The following is a 17025-nucleotide window of genomic DNA, read 5'->3' as shown; positions in this document are numbered from 1 at the left end:
CTCACTCAGCCACATAGAATGTGGTACTGTAGTTGCTCACATTTGCGCCTACTCAGTGACACAGTCCGCAGTGTGAATAATTGCGAGATCCATCAGCAAATCTGAATCAGCCCCTAAGTTAGCATCTAATTGGTAATTGCATTACTGAGGTGTGTGGCACACCTGTATGTAAAAATAGTTTTGCAAGAAAGATCAACTCCTTTGACTCGACTCAGGGCCTGATTCATCACGCGAACGCAAGTCTGCATACGCACGCACCCGACCACTGTGAAAATATAAGTGAACCCAATCGCAATGACACTGCAGCACAGGAACCAGATGCCCACCACTACATAATGCCGCCCACTTCCCTTTGCTCACATCCGCAATACCTCGCCAGACAGAGAAAACATCGGTAACATCAAGAACCATCGAAACCATTAGCATAATAGTGGCTGACCTGACCTCACTCAGGATTTGGGCCGCTTCCTCTGTGCATCTAGAGCTCTGGCTGCGTCTTCCGTCGCAGGGGCTAAATTATGCGTGCCCCTATAATGGCGTTCAAATGCACTGGCACGCCTGCGCTTCACTGACCACCCCCCATTACCACCCCCAAAGGTCGCTTCATGTCAATCAGTGTGTGCTGAGACTGCGTGCGCCCTGTGATCGCTTCCCGATCGCAGCAGCCGGTTCGCGCTCTACGATGCATACGAACGCGCAGAACCCAAACATCGACCGGGTGCGTGCAAATTCGCGGCTGCATTCCTCGCTGCTACAGGCCCTCACTTATCTACACTTCTGCCCAGTTCTTGAGAAAGTTATAGTTCTAAAATCGCTGTGGTACACCAATGAGCTGCATGGTACGTTTAGTAGCGCTTCACAGAAAAAGATACTTGAACAAAATAATTCTACGTATACAGTAAATTAGTGACTTGGAAGCTTCACCCTTCCGAACCTAATTACTCATTTATGTCAGCTCATCCTCATCCTCATGCCCACCTACGCCCCATGTGATTGTGTCCACACAAAATGGAAGAACTTTATGGCAAAATTCCACATGTGAACTCACAGCCGCGGTACGAGGATCCGAAGAATGAGATTCCCGCCACGGGGGACGAGGAAGAGCAATGAGGTAACACGCAGTTAGCAATGTATTTACTTCTATTCACTTGTAAAGAGAAGTTAATATATTGTTAGCTGTGCATTAACCAACTTATCTCTGCACTGCAGAATGGAACGCGAGGAGACTCAGACATTGGGACGCCACAAACGTGCCGTGTTTTCTACGTGTCCAGCAATTTCGTGTACCGGATAAGCAGCGTAAACACTACTGATAAAACAAAAAAATCCTTTTTTCGTATATAAATTAAATTGTTCAGGAGAAGGAGAAGTTTATCGAGACAGGTACGGGGTGATGGTGGGATACAGGTGTGGACAGTGGTGCAGCTGCATTGTTTTATAAATTAATAATATAATTATAGTTATAATGAATTGGCAGAACAAGAGGGTTTTTTTTCATCACCGTTTCTCGGTAAAAGACGTACAGTATGTGGGGCTAGTGAGGGGCAGTCAGCTAAGTGAACATATTTAAAATGAAATAAATAAATATAATACTGTATATGCTTGTCATTCCCTAGTTTAGCCATTGGGCTGAACTTGCTGTGAGTAGGGAAAACACCACTGTACTAAGATGGCAAAAGACTATTAACTGCCTCTTTGTTGCCCCATTAGCTGCAGTGTTCGGCCCGCTGCCAGTACAGTCTACACCTGCTTCTTCCTCTGGGTCCAGATTTTGAATTGATTTAGGTTTAAAATTGAAGCTAGGAAACTTGTATGTTGGTGCTTCTACCATGTCATCATTACATACCTGTCAGACTGTGTTATTATCATCTGCATCAGTTACTGTTCCTGCAGTAATACCTGTCCGGCTGGTGACCCCCATTCCTGTTCCTGCAATAATACCTGTCCGGCTGGTGACCCTCATTCCTGTTCCTGCAGTAATACCTGTCCAGCTGGTGACCCACATTCCTGTTCCTGCAATAATACCTGTCCGGCTGGTGACCCCCATTCCTGTTCCTGCAATAATACCTGTCCGGCTGGTGACCCCCATTCCTGTTCCTGCAATAATACCTGTCTGGCTGGTGACCCCCATTCCTGTTCCTGCAATAATACCTGTCCGGCTGGTGACCACCATTCCTGTTCCCGCAATAATACCTGTCCGGCTGGTGACACCCATTCCTGTTTCTGCAATAATACCTGTCTGGCTGGTGACCCTCATTCCTGTTCCTGCAGTAATACCTGTCCGGCTGGTGACCCCCATTCCTGTTCCTACAGTAATACCTGTCCAGCTGATGACCCCCATTCCTGCTCCTGCAGTAATACCTGTCCCGCTGGTGACTCCCTTTCCTGTTCCTGCAATAATACCTGTCCGGCTGGTGACCACCATTCCTGTTCCTGCAGTAATACCTGTCCGGCTGGTGACCCCCATTCCTGTTCCTGCAATAATACCTGTCCGGCTGGTAACCCCCATTCCTGTTCCTGCAATAATACCTGTCCGGCTGGTGACCCCCAATCCTGTTCCTGCAATAGTACCTGTCTGGCTGGTGACCCTCATTCCTGTTCCTGCAATAGTACCTGTCGGGCTGGTGACCCCCATTCCTGTTCCTGCAATAATACCTGTCCGGCTGGTGACCCCCATTCCTGTTCCTGAAATAATACCTGTCCGGCTGGTGACCACCATTCCTGTTCCTGCAATAATACCTGTCTGGCTGGTGACCCACATTCCTGTTCCTGCAATAATACCTGTCTGGCTAGTAACCCCTATTCCTGTTCCTGCAATAATACCTGTCTGGCTGGTGACCCTCATTCCTGTTCCTGCAATAGTACCTGTCGGGCTGGTGACCACCATTCCTGTTCCTGCAATAATACCTGTCCGGCTGGTGACCCCCAATCCTGTTCCTGCAATAGTACCTGTCTGGCTGGTGACCCTCATTCCTGTTCCTGCAATAGTACCTGTCGGGCTGGTGACCCCCATTCCTGTTCCTGCAATAATACCTGTCCGGCTGGTGACCCCCATTCCTGTTCCTGCAATAATACCTGTCCGGCTGGTGACCCCCAATCCTGTTCCTGCAATAGTACCTGTCTGGCTGGTGACCCTCATTCCTGTTCCTGCAATAGTACCTGTCGGGCTGGTGACCCCCATTCCTGTTCCTGCAATAATACCTGTCCGGCTGGTGACCCCCATTCCTGTTCCTGCAATAATACCTGTCCGGCTGGTGACCCCCAATCCTGTTCCTGCAATAGTACCTGTCTGGCTGGTGACCCTCATTCCTGTTCCTGCAATAGTACCTGTCGGGCTGGTGACCCCCATTCCTGTTCCTGCAATAATACCTGTCCGGCTGGTGACCCCCATTCCTGTTCCTGCAATAATACCTGTCCGGCTGGTGACCACCATTCCTGTTCCTGCAATAATACCTGTCTGGCTGGTAACCCCCATTCCTGTTCCTGCAATAATACCTGTCTGGCTGGTGACCCTCATTCCTGTTCCTGCAATAGTACCTGTCGGGCTGGTGACCACCATTCCTGTTCCTGCAGTAATGCCTGGCTGGTGACCCCCATTCCTGTTCCTGCAATAATACCTGTCTGGCTGGTGACCCTCATTCCTGTTTCTGCAATAATACCTGTCCGGCTGGTGACCACCATTCCTGTTCCTGCAGTAATACCTGTCTGGCTGGTGACCCCCATTCCTGTTCCTGCAATAATACCTGTCTGGCTGGTGACCCTCATTCCTGTTCCTACAGTAATACCTGTCCGGCTGGTGACCACCATTCCTGTTCCTGCAATAATACCTGTCTGGCTGGTGACCCCCATTCCTGTTCCTGCAATAATACCTGTCGGGCTGGTGACCCCCATCCCTGTTCCTGCAGTAATACCTGTCTGGCTGGTGACCCCCATCCCTGTTCCTGCAATAATATCTGTCTGGCTGGTGACCCTCATTCCTGTTCCTGCAATAGTACCTGTCTGGCTGGTGACCCCCATACCTGTTCCTGCAATAATTTGTCCGGCTGGTGACCACCATTCCTGTTCCTGCAATAATACCTGTCCGGCTGGTGACCACCATTCCTGTTCCTGCAATAGTACCTGTCCGGCTGGTGACCACCATTCCTGCTCCTGCAATAATACCTGTCCTGCTGGTGACCCCATTCCTGTTCCTGCAATAGTACCTGTCCGGCTGGTGACCACCATTCCTGCTCCTGCCTCCCCCTATTCCCAGTTCCAAGGAATACTGTATTTCCATGTTGCAAGTGGAACAAAGTTTTTGATAGGAGCTTTAGAAGAAGCCAGATGCCGCTAGACCGACCCATAATCATTAAAGTTGAGAGTATAGGTTTGTTTTGACAGCACAATATTGAACTTTAGCATAAATATACAGTAGGACTGTTAATGACAAGCAGAGTTATCAGCCCCCATTGCCAGTCATATCAGGCGCCTCCACTCACTGCTCATACGGAAACTCCTGAGTTGGCAATTTTCTTATGCGCTAATTAATTCCAGTTCTAGGGACAGGAGGAAGCTGCTCCGAGATTAAAGCAGAGGCAGCTCCACATAAAATCACTTGTCTGCGGCTAATTAAAAAGGGGTTTAGGTAGTTACAGACATCTTACAGCCAGTCATGGCGTGGATATTTCTACAGCAATTGATATCTTTTTGCATAGTTATATGAATTTTACTTTATAGTTTAACCTACCATGCAGTGCCTCATGCCTCAGGGATGTCACTAGTTAGTGCATTGATTGGCTGCATTTTCAGAAATCTTGGTTTAGTCCACAACATGGCTGCGTCCGAGGTCTGTGCACACTGACTCGGGGAAGATGTATCAAGCCTTCCAAAGAGTGGAGAGGAGGACAAGTGGAGAAGTTCCCCATAGCAGCCAATCAGCTTCTGGCTGGCATTTATCATATACATTCTATAAAATGATAGGCGGAAGCTGATTGGTTGCTATGGGTAACTTCTCCACTTGTCCTAATTACTCTTACGCATAACCCGCAATTCCACTGAATTCAGCCTACGGGAGAACACCTCGATAGAGCCCAGTTACGCCCCCATTCAGTCACCAGTGGTGGTGCACTTGACATACATACGTATGTCAAGTGCACCACCACCACTAGTGACTGAATGGGTGCGTAACTGGGCTGTATCGAGGTGTTCTCCCGTAGGCTGAATTGCATCGTCTGTAGATGCACCTGCTTGGTTCCATAACATTCGCAGTGTTCAGCACTGCATCAGTCCCTATTTGTACAAAACAAAATGTATCTCACTATAAATATCTGTGGGATACAAAAATGCAGACGGCCGCCAGCTCCCAAGATATCTCAGCCCCATTGTATATGCAATCTCAATATGGTATAATAATGATCATGCTTCCAGCAGTCCCGAATGCCTCTCAGAAGAAAGCATGCTATATTTTAACACCATACACTTAACAACCACACTGTGCATGACGCACAGTGCACATATATAGCTCCTGCCCGTACGCTGCGGTGGCTGCGGTGACAGTGGAATTATTATTACAGGATAATTAGACGCTGAGGTCTCCGCAGTCTCTCAGACCCTTATTGCTCCTGCACACACAGCGGCCTGCTCTCTCCTGCCTCCTGAATCACACAGATGCCGATGTGTCACACAGGGCCCAAAAAGGACTTTTCTGCATCAAAACTTTCCCCCATATCTGTTTACGGCTAAAATTAGACTATTTTTCATTTAGTTTGGTCTCTGTCGTTCTTAGTTTCTCTGCAAATATATGTCAGGCAGAAGAAGAGAAAAGGTGCATGTTCTCAAGCCAGCACGGTATGTTAGTGTGACCTCAGCGCTTATTGACTGCATTGTACAGTCCCAATTCTTTATATATTAAGTAGTGTAAACCATTGCAGACAATCTTCATCTCATGTGTGTTTGGTTGTATGCCATGGTTAGTGATTCTGCCTCTCAGTGCCTAACATGGGTTCCAGTTGAGACTAAAGGCTCGCTTTACTAAGTGCTGTGTTTTGCAAGCCACCAATTTAAAACAGTATTAATAATACTGTTAAGTGCAAAGCCAAGCATGTCTTGCATTGAATGTTATTACCGTTTAAAATGTTGGGATTGAAACTGCTGTGAATGCTTAGTAAATCTTGCCCGTAGGGTTCAGTGTAAGTAGAGGTTTCACGTATGTAGGTTGTTTATGCATTGCGCCATTACATATTGCTTTGTGCTACATTCTAATATTAACTATTGCAGGGACAGAAAGGTAAATTGGATAGGATAGGAACAACGTGGTTGGAGTATTGGTTAGCATCATTGCCTCACAGCCCTGAGGTCCTGAGTTCAATTCCTGACCAAGGGTTTATCAAAGTGGAGTTTGTACCTCCTCCCAGTGTTTGCGTGGGTATCCCCCCAACACTTAATTTTGTTGGGTCCCAGTTAATCTACCAGAATATTTTTGGAGTGTGGGAGGAAACCGGAGCACCCGGAGGAAACCCACGCAAGCACAGGGAGAATATACAAACTCCACACAGTGAGGGCCATAGTAGGAATTGAACCCACAACCTCAGTGCTGTGAGGCAGCAGTAAGAGCAGGACGCTGTGACCCCGAAGCATTAAGGGGTCTATTTACTAAGCAGTGTTAGGAGACAGAGTGAAAAGTGATAAGGTACCAGCCAATCAGCTCCTAACTGCCATCTCACAGGCTGTGATTGAAAAATGACAGTTGGGAGCTGATTGGCTGGGACCTTATCACTGTTCACTCTGTCTCCGAACACTGCTTAGTAAATAGACCCCTCAGTCCGCTAGGGTGGAGGTGCAAAGTGGACGTGGAACCAGTTGTTTATATGAAATAAGGATCAAACTGGTATTAAGCATCTTTGCTGAAAGATCTTTACAGAGACCCCTTCATCCTGGATTCTGTAAAAGCTTCACCCATTAACCCAGAATATGTCAGTTTCCCCTTATGGAGAAGTTTGCAGAATCTTCAGGGTGGTGGGAACCAAAGGGTACATCAGCTCCTCCAAACTGGTTAGTGTACCCCACAAGGCTAAGACCTCCTACGCAGCTACCCTATAACAAACACAAAAACAAGCAGGGTAAGGTAACAGTGATGTGATAATAATTTTTTCTTTGCTTTATAAAAGTTTTATCCCCGTCTTATGCACACCGTAAGGAATAAACATACAGTAGGGGCGCACGCACAAAACTAACACACGTGGGCACGAAGCAGCTGACACGTGAGCACAAAACTGACACACATGGGCACAAAGCTGACAGGTAGGCACAAAACTGAACTGACACACGTGACCACAAACCTGGCACGCACACAAAACTGACACACACACGGGCACAAAGCTGACATGTGAGCACGCAACTGGATGTGCATTGTACATCGCCTGCCATCGTGACAATACAAAACAATATTAATTACTTACACCCATGTCTTGTAAGGAATATTTTTAGAATATGACTATACAGCCGATTCTGGTTTAAGCCATTAAGTTTACATGCATTCTAAAATGTAACAACCAGAGCAAATATTGTAGATTTTGTATCTATTCCATTCAGAAATATACCTTGCCATAATAAAAATAGAGATCCCCTGATTATCAGTCACACGAAGGGGTCTATTTACTAAACTTTGTTAGGAGATAAAGTGAACGGTGATAAGGTACCAGCCAATCAGCTCCTAACTGTCATTTTTCAAACACAGCCTGTGACATGGCAGTTAGGAGCTGACTGGCTGGTCACCGTTCACTTTATCTCCTAACAAAGCTTAGTAAATAGACCCCTAAATGCTAGTTAGGGTGGTATATTACACCTACCTAACATTCCAGTGTGATAATGTTCTGCCCCTGTCTTACTCCATTCAGGTACAGTAACAGAATAATATACACATGGGAAATACTGACTCATCATTGTGGAGGGGACAATACAAATGAAATTGCGTGATTTCTGCGTATAATATCGCCCTTATTAACATGAGATCCCGGCGGCAGAACATGCTGATAATGCTGTCTCAGTAGGGTGGTGGCACTAAAGCTGGGTACACACTATAAAATATATCGTGCGGATGGTATAGTGTATATGCCCGATGGAATGAACAACGCCGCGCTTCTACATGCAGCATGGAACGATATATCGTGGTGTCACGCACCGGATCCTGTAGTGTGTATGGTGAGCGCAATGTATTGTTACATCGTAGAGTGTGTGCCCAGCTTTAGAATCTCCAGAAAAAAAATCGCCAGTGTTCATAGCGTTCAAGGGGTTCCAGGAGTCACCAATTAAAGCGAGGGGGGATCGCTCTTCCCCCCGTCACGCAGAAGCGAACATACTCAGAAAGTGAATGTTGTCGTCAGAATTGTCCGCACTTCCCATAAACGCTGTCAGCTCGATCCATGCAGGGAACTTAGTATTCTTTGCAGATAATATCTTGTTTTGTTTTGTATTTTGGTGACAAGTTCCCTTTAAACCTTCCCTCCTCATCAGACAGAAGTGAATTGAAGCGTGGTGTGTATGTATGAGGCCGGCATGATCATCTCCTAGCTGTCCCTTTAAATCCCTCCTGCGTGCTAAACTCCCATTCAGTGTAATAAAGCCTAATAATAGGCCCCCGCCGTTTGTGGGCAAGAGAGACAGTTCCATCATTACAGGGGAGATGAGCTCCTGTAAAGGTGACTTGAAGGACGCTAGAGGGCTTTAGGGAACGGTGTCCAGGGAAGCTCATTAGCATTGGATCATACAGTGGAAGTGACTGCTCTGCGCAGTCTTATGAGAATTCGGATAAGCTACCTGCCAGGAGCAAGCTGGATGGGTCTCAGATTGTTTGGCATTATGAAACATCTGAGTCCCTCTCCCAGACTCACCTTACAGTATGTGGAGGATCCTGGCGTCAGACAGACCTGTATCGTATCCTAAAGTCCAGTTTGTTCTGTTTTAGTTTTTATTTTTATTTTTTTTAATGTTCATTTTCTTCTATGACCCTCATGTGTTGTCGCCAGGTGTTTCTCTGTCACTATGGAGCATCACATCAGTGGGTGTAAGCAGGGAAAGGGTACAGTAACTGTCACTGAGAACCAAAAAATAATTTATAAAATCAAAAAAGTTAAAAAATAATTATTAAAAAAAAAAAAAAATTAATAAATAAAGGGGCACACTGAAGGGTGATTTTCGCCCCTGAACCAGCCCTCCTTAATACAATGAGCCCCTCGCCGTCCCCCTCCTCTGGGTAACCCCTCTAATACTGGAATTTAGAATCAGGATTGTGAAGGAGGCTGATAAGATTTCCTGGAGGAAAAACGCAATTGCTTCAATCAAGTGAACCCACTCTAAGGGGTCAAGTCAATTAGGGGTGACGTGCAGGTGATCCCCACATTGTGAGGTTGGAACACTGGCAACGGCACCCTCCAACACCACTAAATCGCACTGATTGCACCCCAAAATTGCAATTTAAGTTCGCAAAACCATTGGGGTGTTTACTACAATATGCAAATTAGGGGCAAACATAAGTGAGGCTGATGTGCGCACTGCATTGCCGGCATCAATCCGAAATTAAACGACCTCTAAGCTTTAGGGAGCAGAGATAATGTGTCGTATAGGAGACCCCCCGCAAATCTTCCACTATTTGCTATATGGGGTGGCACACGTTCTATAGAGGAAAACAGCCCTCTTACCCTCAAAATTGTCTCCCATTATATCACAACAATCTGTATATGCAATTCCCAAATAAATATGGTGATTTGAGAAATTGGTTCCAAATTGTCATAAATTGCAAAATGTTTTTTTTGTAATTATTATTATTATTACTATTTTTATTACTATTTTTATTATTATTATTATTATTATTATTATTATTATTATATTCACATCCGAAAACAAAACTATCTAACTCAAATTTGTACTTAATAATATATAGTAATGGTATAACATGACTTTTTTTATTTTAGTAAGAGCTGTAATATGTTTGCATGACTTAAAAAATAAATAGTCATTATAGCTTAACTTTGTGCATTTTTAGTATAAAAATTTCTATTTCTTTCCCCTGAGACAGAAATTTTAAATGCTTTTTTAAATTTTTTGTTTGTAAGAATAAAATGTAATCCTTAATTGCTGTTTATTAACCCATTATGTTTAGTGGAGAGTTTTTTTTACATGTTTTATGTAGGTTGTTTATTCTCATACAATCCTCCAAAATGCATTTCATAAGGAAACTTGATAAACTAAATATTCAGTATAAGTAGCATGATGGTGGCAAATGCCATTACATTAATATTATCTGATGGAGTAAAACCCCTTAACGGCAAAAGTTACATTAGCTCCTACACTACTTTGGTCTGATGGTAGCAGGAATAATGTATTTTATATATTTTTATGCACAGTTGTTAAATCACCAGCTGCTAACACTCGCCAATATAGATGTGGGTGTTGTTATAAAAAGAGTGACCTACTGTAAAATTAGAATTATTAATACATTCTTGTGATAAGAAAATACCTGGGGGGGAAGCGGAGTTGACTGCAAGTGGACTGAAGTTCCTGCTGTATTGCACGCTCGGCTAGATGCAGATATTCACTCATGTAGATTTGTACGCAGTTCAAATAGAAGAGACACACCAACTGCCACCCCAAACGCTGCCAAACATCGCCGGCCTGGACTGGCAGTTGGTGAGGCTCCCCGATTTGAACTTTGGACTGCTGCTGCAGCCCCACCTCTGGAGAGGCCACTGGTTGTGCGTATATATCTCTAAGACCATCCACGAGCCCACAGTCTCCTTCGTTAACCTTGTTCTACATGCAAATCCCACATTACCACCCAGTGACACCCTTTCAGCCACAAGTAGCATGACTCGGTAGCATGCATAGGACCTGATTCAGACTCGTTCGCTAGCAAGCAGCCGCTCGTTGCAGATGATGTTCACTAATGTGCGCATGTGTGTAGTTCGCAGTGCGTGTGTGCAACTAGTACGAATGATCGGAATGTGCTCGCTCGCCCTGCCAGGACAGCCCAGTGGAATGAGTGACAGGAGAGGCCGTTTGAGGGTGGTAACAGGGGCAGGGCAGTAGTAACGGGGGAGTGGAGTTGCGGACGCAGGCGTGCCAGAGTGTTTCAACACTGTTTCAGAGGCGTGCACAATTAACAAGCAGCGTCATAGTACTCGTCACCTGGTAGATTTTTACACTGAAGTGCTCGCAGTGCTTGCGGCAGGGTACAGTCAACCGCAAGCGCTGCTGTCTGATCCGATGGTTCCCGATATACGGATGGTTTTATATACTTCCTGGAGATGACTTACGCTAGTGGGCGGCTAAAGACAGGCTGGTGGGTGTCTATAAACACAAAGTGATCGCTCGTCAAGACATAATGGGAGTGCTTATGTCTTGCTGTGTGAGCGGATGCCTTGACGTCACTTAGCTAAATTTCCATACGCTGGGAGCGAGCGGCCGCAACTAGCGAACGGGTCTGAATCAGGTCCATAGTGCGAAAGCACATAAAATACTTCAGAAAAACGGACTTTAGTTAAACATTGCATTGAGATTTTTAATAAAATATATTTTTTTAAAATTAATTTGGTTGTTGTTCCACCCTTTCATGTTCAGATTTTTCATGCACAGATCACATTTCAGGTTTTTCTATGTGTTGGGTAAACTAAGATACTCTGACGAGCAGGACCCTCCCTACCCTATACCTCTTGCCTGCTCCTCCATCGTCCACTTCATAAGTACGTGTTCTGCTTGTATGCGCCATTGCATTTTTTATAATTTCCAAATCTAACGGACCAATGCTACAGAGATTAGTGGCGCCTTACGAATAGCTAACGATAACGATAGTCTACTGATCACCATCATACTGTCCTTGGTTATTAGTAGTAATTATTATTATTTTGAAATATAATTTATCATTATGCCCTATTTTCCTATGACAGGCACCTCTATTAACTGAGGAGGAGATAAATAGTGTCTAATGCAACATCCATACAGTTAGAAAACAATTACAAATCAAATAACTGCAACACTTCCTTTGGATGATTCTGGCTGCAACTTTCTTTATTTTACATTTTTTTTTAAAGGAATATTTTCCTGAACCCGCTGACCCAGTAGCTCTCCTGCGCTCCCTGCATGCGAATATTAACAAACACAGCACTCACCAGCGTCCTTGGCAGTTACGGAAGCCCAAAAGCCCTTTAGAGATTCCTAAATATCATAAATATATAGTTATAATCTTTATACCGCACATCTATCAATTACCCACCTGCCTCGATTGCCCCATGAAACTGCATTTAAAACATAACCAGGCTTTGTCTACAAGACTGTATGTCTAGAAGCATTTGGGTCTATCGATATGGTGACAGCGCAGTGTGCGGCCACCCAACCCTACTTCCCATTAGAGATGTGCCGTTCGGTTCTCTTGAAAAATGGACACACCGGAACATTGGGGTTCCGAGTGGAATCGTGTCCTGGTTCGGATCACTTTTGGGGTTCCGAGTAGAACCGAGTCCCGTTTGTTCGAAACTCGGATTTAGAAGCCGAATCTCGGGTTGTGGATTGCATGTAAACAGGTTCGAAATTACATAAATTCAACTGTTTTTATCAATTATAAAGAAATCCAAAACCAAAACATTTCAGGGTGGTTTTGCCAAAACCTGGTGGTTCATGCACATCTCTACTCCCCGTTCACCCCTATCCTGCAACTCCACTGTATACCTCTATGCAATCTTAGGACATTATTGTTACATGACCTTGCTCCATACAACTTCCGACCGAAAAACAGTGGGTGGTGGAACCCAGATACAGGTAGAAGCACAGATACTTGCATAGATGGACGGTTACTTGCATTAGAGTAACTTCACATCCGACTGAGAATCAGCCCCTATATGAATAAAAGTTACCAGAACAAAGCTCTGTCTATTAACGCCAAGAGAAACGCCCCTATGTCAAACATAAAAAGATGGTGCAAACACTATGCAGAATTGGTCATGCATGTACTGAATCTAGGTTGCTTTTCCTGAGAGTATTTGACCTCAGCACTCTGTCATCTCTTTCTTTATTTGTGCTTACCACTTTCCAGGTCCACCTGCTGTACCGTTGGTCATTATTCACGCGTTTTACAAAGTAGGGAGCGGGGTCACCAAAGCCAATGCATGAAACCATAGCTGCACTGTCGTTAATCATCTCATCTATCTCTATTTGGTTATTAGAGGCATCTAATGTAATAGATTGTCGTACTCTTCTCCTTACCTATGTTTATGTGATGTATCGTGTCTTGTAACTCATGTGTGATGTCTTTTTTTTTTTTCCACAGGTGTAAATGATAACTAGAAAGTAGTCAAACACGAGGTGACTTGAGACGTGATCATGAACAACACCAGCTTCGCCAACGTGTCCGCCTCGGACAGGACCATGATGGGGAGCCCGTACAAAACAGTGGAAGTGGTCTTCATTGTCATTGTGGCCGGATCCCTGAGCCTGGTCACCATCATTGGAAATATCCTGGTCATGGTCTCTATAAAGGTCAACCGGCATCTACAGACAGTCAACAACTATTTTCTGTTCAGCTTAGCGTGTGCTGACTTAATTATTGGGGTGTTTTCCATGAACCTCTATACCTTATACACTGTGATTGGTTACTGGCCGATAGGGCCTGTGGTGTGTGACCTGTGGTTGGCCTTGGACTACGTTGTCAGCAATGCCTCGGTCATGAACCTCCTCATCATCAGCTTTGACCGTTACTTCTGCGTCACGAAACCCCTGACGTATCCAGTGAGACGCAGCACCAAAATGGCTGGCATGATGATCGCAGCGGCCTGGGTGCTGTCCTTCATCCTGTGGGCACCAGCGATTCTCTTCTGGCAGTTCATTGTCGGTGGTCGAACTGTTCCAGAGGGCGAATGCTATATTCAGTTCTTCTCGAACGCCGCAGTCACATTCGGCACAGCTATTGCAGCATTCTACTTGCCGGTAATTATAATGACAGTTTTATACTGGCAGATATCTCGGGCCAGTAAGAGTAGGATAAAGAAAGACAAAAAGGAACCCACCCCTAATCAAGATCCCATATCACCAAGCAACGTCCAAGGAAAAATAGTGAAACCAAATAATAATAATCTGTCAGCCATCGAAGATAGTTTGGACCACAGCAAAATTCAGAATGGGAAAGCATCCAGGAATTCTGTAACTGAAAACTGTGTCCAGACAGAAGGAGAGGAGAAAGAAATCTCCAACGACTCTACGTCAATAAGTGTTGTAGGCTCAAATGCAAAGGAAGATGGAACTGCCAAATATGCTCCTCAACCTTCAGGATCTCAAGCTCTTCCAAAAGTAGAGAACTCCAAGATGACATGCATAAGAATTGTTACGAAATCACAAAAGGGCGACTGTGGATCCACTAGTGGCACCACGGTGGAGATTGTCCCTGGGACCAACGGCCGCAATGGAGAAGACAAGCAGAAGGTCGTAGCCCGAAAAATTGTGAAGATGACAAAACAGCCGGCCAAAAAGAAAATTCCTCCGTCAAGAGAAAAGAAAGTGACAAGGACTATCTTGGCTATTCTCCTAGCTTTCATTATCACCTGGACACCTTACAACGTAATGGTTTTAATCAACACGTTTTGCGACGTATGTGTTCCCAACACAGTATGGACAATTGGCTATTGGCTTTGCTATATTAACAGTACCATCAATCCTGCTTGCTACGCCCTCTGCAATACCACTTTTAAGAAAACGTTCAAACACCTCCTAATGTGTCAGTACAAAAACATAGGCTCAGCAAGGTAGAAGATGAGGTGGGGGGGGGGTCAAAAACCGAGGTGGAGCTGCCATTTAAATATTATGCCATAGCACTTTACACTCGATTATGGAATGTGCAATCTAGAGACCTTTTCTGGCACAGACCTGTGGATCTATTCCACCCACTGCACTTATAACTATAAATGAGGAGTTGCAAACTCTCATGGATAGAGTACGGTATATATCTAGGTGGACCAGTCCACTGCTCTTTGATCTACAAGAAAAAACTTCAAAGGGCTTTTTGAGGGTCACGTGTTTTCCATATCTGTATTATTAACATCCATATTTTTATGTGTTTCGATGTCTGTGGGAGATAAGGTCTTCAGACACAGATTTTGAAACATCGACCTATCAGACTGAACAAACGGAAAAAAAAAAACAATCACTTTATAAGGCTTTTCTTTTCTGTGACGGGGAAAAAAAACAAAAAATAACTCACCGGTTGACTTTTTTTGCAGTGTGTCCATCTGGGACAATGGAGATGCCGGTAAACCTCGAAGTTTTACGCGGAGTTTTCACCTTTATCCTAGCGTTAAAACTGGCTCTTCTGTGCCTCTGTGTTTCTAGTGACTGTATCGAAATATAACTCAAGTTTTAGCCCTTGTGTTAAGAGGGTTTATGTTAGCGCTTCCTGATAAATAACTAGCCAAACAAATTATATATATATATATAAGACGTTCTGTGTTCCTGGTATTGATAAACCACCATCGGTACGCCAGTTGCTAATGAGCCTTATATCTGATGCAGGTGAGCCTAATGGACTGAGCATCACGAGATATAAAGTTCACCAGCAGCTAGCGCACTAAAGGTGCATTATCCATCCACCATAAAAGATTGACACTCTCTTGGTACTTTCCAATGTGAAATGACTCATTCCCATCAATGGTGACCGACTGGTTTCAAATGTTACTTGGTTGGTTTCATCCAACGTGCAAGTTAGTGAAAGTGATGTTTTGAGGTCTTGCCGCAAGGTCCTGAGGCTACAACAATGCTTTTTATATGGAATAAACGATGGAGACCCTTGTATAGCTGCTATCCATCCAAGCAATGAAAATATCAATGATAGACAGAAAAAGCATTTATTGCAACCTACAGCGGAAGAATCAGTACAGCTCATGTTGAATATGTCTGTATTATTTAAGCTACTGTATCTGATGAATAGTGCAATCAAGTGTTAATTGACATTTATTTTCTGATATCACCTCTTAATGGAAATATCGATACCTAATAATTTCCTTAATTAAGTGCATTATCCCTTTTAAGGGAACGAGAAGTGGGCATGTCACTTGTACACAGTGCAGGCGGCCATTTTGTGACCTTCTCACTTCACTAGAAACTGTGGTGACATCGTCATGTGTCAGACCTCAGTGATGTCATCCTTTCCTAGTACAATGATAGGCTGCATTCCCTTGAACATTGGGTTCAACGTGAATAATGTCTGCCCCACTAGCAACAAGTCCAAAAAAATGAATTTGACCAATGATCTGCGATATATAGTGTTCACAATTGTTTGCATTACTGCAGATGCTTCAGTCACCATTACCCCTGTAGTTAGATATTAAGTGGGGTATTATTTTTAGTGTCTTGAACTGTGCCAATGTCCGCATTCATTTTTGGGCGCCCGTCTATCTGTTGCAATGGGATCGCAAGTATTGGGCTAACAGGAGTCACCATTAAGTGCACTGTCACATGACCATATGGCCATGGCTGATGACTGAAGTCAACACTTACTGCAACCATGCTGTAACCCATGGCAACCAATAAGAAGCTAGCTTTTAGGGGTATATTTACTAAAGTGTGGGTTTTTAGAAGTGGAGATGTTGCCCATAGCAACCAATCAGATTCTACTTAAGATTTATCTAGAACCTTCTAGAAAATAATAGTTAGAAACTGGTTGGTTACTATGGGCAACATCTCCACTTCTAAAACCTAGCACTTTAGTAAATATGCCTCTTATTTTCTAATCTGTTCTGGAATAATGAAATCTATAACATGATTAGCTGCTATGGGTTATAACATCACCATGCAACTTGTTATTTAATAAGTCCCGGTATGCTTTATTCTTACAACACATCAGGGGACATTCTATGAAAACTACTTTACAGGTGTGTAGCAAAATGTGGTGTTGTCCGTAGCAAGCAATCAGATAGTAGCTTTCATTTTCTAAACCTAACTAGGGAAGAGACAGAATCTGATTGGTTACTAAAGGAAACAGCCCATTTTGTACAAGGTTACCTGGGAAACGGA

At 44.2% G+C, this 17025-nt stretch overlaps 1 protein-coding gene across 2 annotated transcripts in view; it reads left to right on the top strand.

Annotated features, from left to right (window-relative positions):
- Positions 1-16607, top strand: part of CHRM2 (cholinergic receptor muscarinic 2) — a 192258-nt gene extending 175651 nt beyond the window's left edge. For both annotated transcript variants that reach the window (XM_088448767.1, XM_088448768.1), the window contains exon 2: positions 13295-16607. In XM_088448767.1, the coding sequence (XP_088304893.1) occupies positions 13348-14766 (1419 nt within the window). In that variant the 5' untranslated portion in view covers positions 13295-13347 and the 3' untranslated portion in view covers positions 14767-16607. The remainder of the gene's footprint in view (positions 1-13294) is intronic.
- Positions 16608-17025: the final 418 nt, after the last annotated feature.

The sequence above is a fragment of the Taudactylus pleione genome, unplaced genomic scaffold (assembly GCF_031769625.1).
Source record: "Taudactylus pleione unplaced genomic scaffold, aTauple2 ptg000465l, whole genome shotgun sequence".
NCBI lineage: Eukaryota > Metazoa > Chordata > Amphibia > Anura > Myobatrachidae > Taudactylus > Taudactylus pleione.
This window is presented reverse-complemented; position numbering and strand designations above follow the sequence as displayed.